The sequence below is a fragment of the Cherax quadricarinatus genome, unplaced genomic scaffold, assembly GCF_038502225.1.
Source record: "Cherax quadricarinatus isolate ZL_2023a unplaced genomic scaffold, ASM3850222v1 Contig3514, whole genome shotgun sequence".
In the NCBI taxonomy this organism is placed as follows: domain Eukaryota; kingdom Metazoa; phylum Arthropoda; class Malacostraca; order Decapoda; family Parastacidae; genus Cherax; species Cherax quadricarinatus.
Genome location: NW_027198540.1, coordinates 31,815 through 43,014, shown reverse-complemented (window position 1 = coordinate 43,014; position 11,200 = coordinate 31,815). Strand labels below are relative to the sequence as shown.

Genomic DNA, 11,200 nt, shown 5'->3' with positions numbered 1-11,200 from the left:
ATTTGCACCCCATCAACTAACTACACGAATACCACCTGGTGGTTCACACTTACACTCACTCACCCATTTGACCATAAACAGAAATATTAATCTCAATCTTAAAATAATGAATCCTATGATACTCCAATACTGAAACTATGTATAGTGCCAAAACAAAAGCATTCACATTGCTAAACTCACAAACTAGTATTTAGTCACTTAGCCATAATACCAACTTACCTCAAAATTTGTAATACAGTGGACCCCTGGTTAACGATATTTTTTCATTCCAGAAGTATGTTCAGGTGCCAGTACTGACTGAATTTGTTCCCATAAGGAATATTGTGAAGTAGATTAGTCCATTTCAGACCCCCAAACATACAAGTACAAACGCACTTACATAAATACACTTACATAATTGGTCGCATTGGGAGCTGATCGTTATGCGGGGATCCACTGTATTTTAAAATAAAGAATTAAACTAAGTCTGCCCGAAATGCCTAACCATGCTAGGCGTTCTAGTGGTACACTCTGTAATCATTATTTAACTACATGTAAACCATACAATAACCAAATTCTGTAAATTCAACATTGTAATCCTTATAGAGAATAAACTTTGAATTTGAATTTGAATTTGAATTTCCAGGACTCAAGTCTGGCTAACCGGGTTACCCTGAATCCCTTCACAAAATATTACCCTGCTCACACTCCATATTTGCACTCTTTCCTGGTGTATCTCCGCTACATGTAAATACATAACAAACCATGGGTGAAGTTGGTGCCGTGCCCAGGCAATGTTGTATTAACCTTTTTTAATTCTAAAACCTTTGTGTCATGTTAGAAATCTTTTGTTTTCAATTTTTATTTATTATTTTCTACCAGGTTTCATAATTGTCATTATACTGTAGTGATGTTTTTAGTCAAAACTGATACTATTTTAATTAGAGCAAAATTTTTGCAGGTATCAAAGACAACTGTTTGGCGCCGCCTTCAACGATTACAGCGAGAACGTGACATCAAAAATTCTTTGACTTCAGGAGATACACAGAATGTCAAAATTGAAGTGGTAGAGGATGCGACTAGTGACCATTTAAATAATAATTATGATGAAGAAATCACAATGAGGTACACTGAAGAGGGGGACTTGCAATATGTAGAAGCAGTTACTGACCAGAGTCAGATGGAGAAGACTCTCAGCTATGCAGATGTGTCACCAAGATACACCAATTCTGGTAACTCTGAGAAAATTTTTCAGAGAAAGAATAAAAACACTGAGGATGGAAAACTGAACAGCAGCAAAAGTGACAGAGAGGGAACAGTGTCAGAGTCGTCCATGGTAACCCAGGAAGGAGACGACACAGTGATTGAAGCCTCCCAGTCATCATTCATAAAGAGTGAACATATAGAGATATTAACTAGAGAGGGACACATAATTCACAGTGAGGATCCGCTGACCATTGCTCAGGAAGGCAAGATTATGTCTGACGCAGAAGGCTCAGGAGATGGGCCAGGGAATTCTCGATTTGAATTGTCAATGCCTCTTGTTAGTAACTTCTTGTGTGTTGCTGTGTAAATGTATAAGCTAAAAAAGTTCCTGTTCTGTAAGACATTATTTTTTTTTTTTTCAACAAGTCGGCCGTCTCCCACCGAGGCAGGGTGACATTATTATTATTATAATCAAAACTAAACACTAAATCATCAGGGTCATTCAGCACTGTGTAAGATCTATAAAGTTAATTGTATTTGTAAGTTAAACACTGTAATTACCTTTGTAGCTACAGGAACAGAAGTACATATACAGTGGACCCCCGGTTAACGATATTTTTTCACTCCAGAAGTATGTTCAGGTGCCAGTACTGACCGAATTTGTTCCCATAAGGAATATTGTGAAGTAGATTAGTCCATTTCAGACCCCCAAACATACACGTACAAACGCACTTACATAAATACACTTACATAATTGGTCGCATTCGGAGGTGATCGTTATGCGGGGGTCCACTGTACTGGTGTTTGCATCTACAGCAGCAGAGCTATACTCTGTCATGTCTTCTGTATTTAGTGTCATATAATTTTGTTGAATTAATAGCAAATGTGGCCTTACTGACTCTGATTTTCTATATCAACTTTAACCATCCTAGAATTTCTACTTGATGTCCTTGCTTAAGCGCTCTGCTGGTCCCCTCTCCTCTCACAAACTCGTCACCTCATGTAGCACAGAATGACATGAGTTTAATGCTTTTTGTTAATATAATATTTGTAATGTACTAATTAGCTCCTCTTGTATCCCAGTTCATTGTTCTGCCACTGTGGAAAAACACTACAGATTTCTCCTTTCTTTATATAGGTTTGCTTAATGCAAATTTGTTATTACAGCCTCTCCTCACTTAGTAACATACTCGTTTACCGACAATTCGGACTTATGACGGGGTCTCTGACCAGTATGAATACCTAAATAATGTATATTAGAGCTGATTTCCTCTATTCTGTTTATTACAATATACAGTACACTACTGTATAAATATTTAAAAATAAGTATACTAAAAATGTTATAAATGGTGCAAAGGTGACATTAAAATAATATAAACAATGGTTGACACAAACCCACGATCATTATAGTGTGCTCCTTGCTTAGTGACGAACTCATTTACTGACGTGGTTTTAGGAACGGAACTCCGTCATTAAGTGAGGAGAGGCTGTATTACATTTCATTTCTATCAGCAGTTCCAAATGTACAATGTAAACGTGCTGCATGTAGTCAAGAGCTGGATTAAGAATTTGTGGTCCCCTGAGCTACAGGTACTGTGAGGCCCCAGTGATATTTTCAAAAGAAAAAAAAATTAATCACAACAGTCAAGAGTTCATCATAAATGTGTTCGGGATATTGGCAGTTTGGAGGGATATGTTGTGTGTCTTTATACCTATATGCTTCTAAGCTGTTGTATTCTGAGCACCTCTGCAAAAACAGTGATTATGTGTGAGTGTGGTGAAAGTGTTGAATGATGATGAAAGTATTTTCTTTTTGGGGATTTTCTTTCTTTTTGGGTCACTCTACCTTGGTGGGAGATTGCCGACTTGTTAAAAAAAAAATTTATAAATTTTGATGAGGAACTGTAAACACTTTTCATTTAATTTCTGGAGGTCCTCCAGCTGGTGGAGGACCCTGGGCTACAGCACCTGGAGGCCCTCCAGCTGGTGGAGGACCCTGGGCTACAGCACCTGGAGGCCCTCCAGCTGGTGGAGGACCCTGGGCTACAGCACCTGGAGGCCCTCCAGCTGGTGGAGGACCCTGGGCTACAGCACCTGGAGGCCCTCCAGCTGGTGGAGGACCCTGGGCTGCAGCACCTGGAGGCCCTCCAGCTGGTGGAGGACCCTGGACTGCAGCCTCTGGAGGCCCTCCAGCTGGTCCTCCACCAGCTGGAAGACCAATCAGCCTATGGTGACCTTCATTTTTCACATTAAATATTCTCATTAATGCAAAAATAAGCATTGACAGCCTGATTGAGTTTAGTGCGTGTGATGTAAGGCCTGGACTGCATTCACTTTATAAAAAAGGGGCACCTCTATCTTTATACTCTTTTATGCTGAATTGTGCTAAGAAAAACTTTTGTATTCTTTTATAACGTTATGTGTTGTTTTCATGTCTCCTTTTTTTTTCCTCCTATCAGTAAAAGAGGCATTTTTAATGTCTTCAGCCTTTCTTCAGAACTTTTATTTAGCTGTGAAAGCCATTACTGTCATTGATGATTGGTCTGCATAAGTTTTGTAAGCTGCACACCAAAATGTATATGGATTAGAAAAGTGCAATAGTTCATTTTAAGAATCTAAATTTTCAAAATGTGCTCAGATTAACATGGGACATTGTAACTCCATGCATCATCACACATCATCATTTACAAACATATGTCATCGCGTATCATCACTTACAAACATACATAATCACTTACAGACATTTTTTTTTTCAACAAATCGGCTGTTTCCCGCCAAGGCAGGGTGGCCCAAAAAGAAAAACAAAAGTTTCTCTTTCTAAATTTAGTAATGTATACAGGAGAAGAGATTACTAGCCCTTTGCTTCTGGCATTTTAGTCGCCTCTTACAACACGCATGGCTTACGGAGGAAGAATTCTGTTCCACTTCCCCATGGAGATAACAGGAAATAAACAAGAATAAGAAGTAGTAAGAAAATAGAAGAAAACCCAGAGGGGTATGTATATATGTATATGCTTGTACATGTATGTATAGTGTGACCTAAGTGTAAGTAGAAGTAGCAAGACGTACCTGAAATCTTGCATGTTTATGAGACAGACAAAAGACACCAGCAATCCTACCATCATATAAAACAAGTACAGGCTTCCGTTTTACACTCACTTGGCAGGACAGTAGTACCTCCCTGGGCGGTTGCTGTCTACCAACCTACTACCACAGGATGGTAGTACCTCCCTGGGCGGTTGCTGTCTACCAACCTACTACCACAGGACGGTAGTACCTCCCTGGGCGGTTGCTGTCTACCAACCTACTACCACAGGACGGTAGTACCTCCCTGGGCGGTTGCTGTCTACCAACCTACTACCACAGGACGGTAGTACCTCCCTGGGCAGTTGCTGTCTACCAGCCTACTACCACAGGATGGTAGTACCTCCCTGGGCAGTTGCTGTCTACCAACCTACTACCACAGGATGGTAGTACCTCCCTGGGCAGTTGCTGTCTACCAACCTACTACCACAGGACGGTAGTACCTCCCTGGGCGGTTGCTGTCTACCAACCTACTACCACAGGACGGTAGTACCTCCCTGGGCAGTTGCTGTCTACCAGCCTACTACCACAGGATGGTAGTACCTCCCTGGGTGGTTGCTGTCTACCAACCTGCTACCACAGGATGGTAGTACCTCCCTGGGCAGTTGCTGTCTACCAATCTACTACCACAGGACGGTAGTACCTCCCTGGGCGGTTGCTGTCTACCAACATACTACCTAGGACTTACAGACAACAGACATATCATCACATATCATCATTTATGAACACATATCATCACCTACAAACACATCAAGCACATATATCTTCACTGACACACCAGCTACACGTATCATCACTGACACACCAGCTACATATATCATCACTGACACAACAACTACACATATCATCACTGACACACCAGCTACATATATCATCACTGACACAACAACTACACATATCATCACTGACACACCAGCTACACATATCATCACTGACACAACAACTACACATATCATCACTGACACACCAGCTACACATATCATCACTGACACACCAGCTACACATATCATCACTGACACACCAGCTACACATATCATCACTGACACACCAGCTACACATATCATCACTGACACACCAGCTACACATATCATCACTGACACACCAGCTACACATATCATCACTGACACACCAGCTACACATATCATCACTGACACACCAGCTACACATATCATCACTGACACACCAGCTACACATATCATCACTGACACAACAACTACACATATCATCACTGACACACCAGCTACACATATCATCACTGACACACCAGCTACACATATCATCACTGACACACCAGCTACACATATCATCACTGACACACCAGCTACACATATCATCACTGACACACCAGCTACACATATCATCACTGACACAACAACTACACATATCATCACTGACACAACAACTACACATATCATCACTGACACAACAACTACACATATCATCACTGACACACCAGCTACACATATCATCACTGACACAACAACTACACATATCATCACTGACACACCAGCTACACATATCATCACTGACACAACAACTACACATATCATCACTGACACCCCAGCTACACATATCATCACTGACACAACAACTACACATATCATCACTGACACACCAGCTACACATATCATCACTGACACAACAACTACACATATCATCACTGACACACCAGCTACACATATCATCACTGACACACCAGCTACACATATCATCACTGACACACCAGCTACACATATCATCACTGACACACCAGCTACACATATCATCACTGACACACCAGCTACACATATCATCACTGACACACCAGCTACACATATCATCACTGACACACCAGCTACACATATCATCACTGACACACCAGCTACACATATCATCACTGACACACCAGCTACACATATCATCACTGACACAACAACTACACATATCATCACTGACACACCAGCTACACATATCATCACTGACACACCAGCTACACATATCATCACTGACACACCAGCTACACATATCATCACTGACACACCAGCTACACATATCATCACTGACACACCAGCTACACATATCATCACTGACACAACAACTACACATATCATCACTGACACAACAACTACACATATCATCACTGACACAACAACTACACATATCATCACTGACACACCAGCTACACATATCATCACTGACACAACAACTACACATATCATCACTGACACACCAGCTACACATATCATCACTGACACAACAACTACACATATCATCACTGACACACCAGCTACACATATCATCACTGACACAACAACTACACATATCATCACTGACACACCAGCTACACATATCATCACTGACACAACAACTACACATATCATCACTGACACACCAGCTACACATATCATCACTGACACAACAGCTACACATATCATCACTGACACACCAGCTACACATATCATCACTGACACAACAGCTACACATATCATCACTGACACAACAACTACACATATCATCACTGACACACCAGCTACACATATCATCACTGACACAACAACTACACATATCATCACTGACACAACAACTACACATATCATCACTGACACAACAACTACACATATCATCACTGACACAACAACTACACATATCATCACTTACAAACACACCAATGCCAGTCAAAGTTTTGTAAAAATGTGTGAATCACAGCCTTCATAATATTATTTTCTATACAGAAATACTCGAAAGGAAAGTGTTTTGATTGAAAGGCTTTTGATCCAGAGTTTTGGAGCTTTCCTCTCCTTCCATGGATTGAACCTGATTGCCTCCTATTCCCAAGGCATTGCACTTAATCACATTAATAATAATAATAAATAATAATATAATGATAGCCCAAATAACATCAAGTAAGTTTATTTAGGTACAGGTACACATATGTACATTTATCTTACATAGTAATTTATTTAGGATAACGCAGTGACTTATTTTCATCATGGTGACTTATTTTCATTGCAGATGAACTTAACCAGTGGTGAATACCAAGTGGTGGGAAGTGAGATTGTGATCGGAGGGCAGCAGATGGTAGTATTGGAGTCCCAGGATGCCTCTCACACTCACCATCACAACCCCGACCATCACCATCACCTTGTGGTTGCGTCCTTTGCTCAAATGGTATGTTGGTGCAAAATTTATGGCACTTATTTATTTATTTTGCTGATGAAAGAGGGCAAGACTGCTCTGGTCATACAATAATGAAATTTTGGCACCTTAGGCCTCTCAGTGGACGTTCCTTAACCCTTAAACTGTCCAAGCAGATCTACATTCATATGCATAGTGCTCCAAAAGTAGATCTACGTTTATTTTATACATTTTCAAATACATGTATAACAAAAAAAAAAAACGTAGATCAAAGTTTTTTTTACACGTTTTCAAGTGTATATAAAAAAAGATTTACTTTTTTTACATACTTTCAAAGGTTGAAAAAACGTAGATCTACGTTTGGACAGTTTAAGGGTTAATATCGAAGGGATTTTGGTTAAAGGAATTGGAGTTATCTTCCCATTTCCCAGGTGCTGTATTCTCATTCCTGTATCCAGCAGTGGCATATAGTGGGTTATTGCCACAGGGTGTGCACTGTTCATGATACAACTAGCTGTGGGGTGTGCAGTGCTATCTTAGAATATCTGCCACAATATTTCATAACAGGGGATGAAAAATTAGTTTCCCTTTTGATACATAATTATATTATTGAGTGAGTGTGCAGTGCTCATCAGCACACTCAGAATATATGCCCTTGGTATCCAGCCTTTACACTTCTTAAGCTGAGTCCCACCTCTTTATCTGTTATCTTCACCTTCTGACAACCTAAAGTCCTCCCTAACTCTCCCTTTGATACCCTCACCACCACTCCAAAGACCTTGAGACCCCATTGTAGTTCTTAAAAGATCACCACCATCATCTTGAGACCCCATTGTAGTCCTTAAAAGATCACCACCATCACCTTGAGACCCCATCGTAGTCCTTGAAAGATCACTGCCATCATCTTGAGACCCCATTGTAGTCCTTGAAAGATCACCACCATCACCTTGAGACCCCACTGTAATCCTTGAAAGATCACCACCATCACCTTGAGACCCCATTGTAGTCCTTGAAAGATCACCACCATCACCTTGAGACCCCATTGTAGTCCTTAAAAGATCACCACCATCACCTTGAGACCCCATCGTAGTCCTTGAAAGATCACTGCCATCATCTTGAGACCCCATTGTAGTCCTTGAAAGATCACCACCATCACCTTGAGACCCCACTGTAATCCTTGAAAGATCACCACCATCACCTTGAGACCCCATTGTAGTCCTTGAAAGATCACCACCATCACCTTGAGACCCCATTGTAGTCCTTAAAAGATCACCACCATCACCTTGAGACCCCATTGTAGTCCTTGAAAGATCACCACCATCACCTTGAGACCCCATTGTAGTCCTTGAAAGATCACCACCATCACCTTGAGACCCCATGGTAGTCCTTAAAAGATCATCACCATCACCTTGAGACCCCATTGTAGTCCTTGAAAGATCACCACCATCACCTTGAGACCCCATGGTAGCCCTTAAAAGATCACCACCATCACCTTGAGACCCCATTGTAATCCTTAAAAGATCACCACCATCACCTTGAGACCCTATTGTAGTCCTTGAAAGATCACCACAATCACATTGAGACCTAACAACAGTATCCCTTCACAAACTACATACTCTGATCAACATATACATACTATATATAAAATGTTTATTGCTGTTTTGGTTAGTCTTAAGATTACCTGAAATGCTCTGCATAAACAGGGGGGTTCCATATGCAATATTATCATACATTTTTGTACAAACAATTTTTTTTTCAATGAACTGGCTCTATCCCGCTGAGGCAGGGTGACCTAAAAAGAAAAGTGAAAGTTTTTCTTCTTAAATTTAGAAATTTATACAGGAGACGGGGTTACTAGCTTCTTGCTCCTGGTGTTTTAGTCACCTCTTACAACACGCATGGCTTACGGAGGAAGAATTCTTTTCCACTTCCCGATGGAAATAAAGAATTTGAAATTTGGAATTTTGAACTACCTGGCTTTTTAAATTACTGTTACACCTATTGTATAAATACATGTGACCCCTCACACTCTTGATCCTATATTCTCCAGACACAAGACGTCAGTCCTACTTTTATGGACTTCATCAGTTGAGCTAATTAGTCTCTCATAACCTTCCACTTCCCTACTCTACTTCCTCTACTCCACTCTGCCCATCCTACATGTTACACTACTTCCTTGTATGTCCCATAAGGCTCATATAATCAGTCAGAACTAAGTGGTAAGCCCACAAGTTGTACATACAGCACCTGAATAATGAATTGTAATCAGGTTTGGTCCAAGGGAGATGGCATTTATAATTCCTTAGATCAGTAGCCCCTCAGCACATTATTATTATAATCAAGGGGGAAGCGCTAAACCCGGAGGATTATACAGCGCCTGGGGGGGATGTGGAAGGCATTCAGGCTTAATTCAGGGAACTGGAGCACAGATCCAATTCCCTAAATCAAGAGCCCCTCACCAACATCAAGGAACCTTCCTTGAGGGACCCCTCAGCACAGTTTTAGAAGAGGTTAAAATTTGTAATAATGAAATAAGATTGTTTTTATGTGGTTTTCTGGGGTTTAATTTTATAAATTTAATAATGTTCTTTGTCTGTTCTTCAGGAAAGATTAGAGGATCTGTCCAAGGTGCAAAGAACAGTGGAAGTAGATAACCTTGAACCTTCACTGCAACAAGGAGAGGACAAAGTCGACGCAAGCATGGAGTCCTCGGAAAACCTTCCATAGTTGCCGCTTCACCACCACAAGAGGAGACTACATGCATCCCTCAGAAAGTCTTTCATAATGATAGTTTCTCCAGCACATTAGAGTAATACTCATGCCACATAAAGTGCGATGGGCCTCGAGTCACATTTAACTTTTAACAGGAAAAGTTGAAGTCTTTATTATCAGTTATCTCACCCTCACTGGGGCTGATATCTCACCTCAGCCTTTCGGCATTTTGTGACTTATACAGGTTGAGTGTATTCTGTATAATAATTGAGTGTATTTTGTATAATAATTACCCACAGTGAGACTTTATCAAGTACTTCATTATTATCATCATGGGGGAGTGGTAAACCTGTAGGGAATATACTACAGCACCTGGGAGGGTGGAAGGTATTCAAGCTCAATTCAGGAAACTGGAGCACAGATCCAATTCCCTAGATCAAGATTATTATTATTATTATAATCAAAGGGGAAGCGCTAAACCCGGAGGATTATACAGCGCCTGGGGGGGGGATGTGGAAGGCATTCAGGCTTAATTTGGGGAACTGGAGCACAGATCCAATTCTCTAAATCAAGAGCCCCTCACCAACATCAAGGAACCTTCCTTGAGGGGCCCTAGATCAAGAGCCCTTCACCTACACCAAGGAACCTCCCTTGAGGGGTCAAGTACACTTGTTAAAACTCCACTGTGGGTGGAACATTATATAATAAAGTTTTTCTCTACTTAAAGTGTCTTTGAAAGTGCCATTATTCTCTTATGTGTGTGTTCCTGTGTTCATCTGTTGCATTTTGTGTGTTGATCAATAAGAGACATTAGCAACACCTGGGTATCTTTATTGCCAAAATGTATTGCCTGCATGGCAGGCGTCTTCAGTGGAATACGAAGACGCCTTTTATACCAATAGACTCCTGGTTGTCTTTAAGAGGGAGCTGGACAGATACCTGAAGTCAGTGCCAGATCAGCCAGGCTGTGGTTCGTACATTGGACTACGTGTGGCCAGCGGTAACAGCCTAGTTGATCAGGGCCTGATCCATCAGGAGGCCTGGAGGGTATTCTTGGGCATTGATCCCCACAATACCCTCCAGGTAGACTCCAGGTATGTGTTGG

The 11,200-nt window shown here is 41.1% G+C and overlaps 1 protein-coding gene across 1 annotated transcript; it reads left to right on the top strand.

Annotated features, from left to right (window-relative positions):
- Window positions 1-940: 940 nt before the first annotated feature.
- On the top strand, window positions 941-10,821 carry LOC138852038 (uncharacterized; the record flags this gene model as incomplete). The annotated part of the gene is made up of 3 exons (XM_070081655.1): window positions 941-1,522; window positions 7,261-7,416; window positions 9,988-10,821. Coding segments are annotated over 3 exons (861 nt in total), but the record flags the coding sequence as incomplete, so codon positions are not given.
- Between the last annotated feature and the right edge of the window lie 379 nt (window positions 10,822-11,200).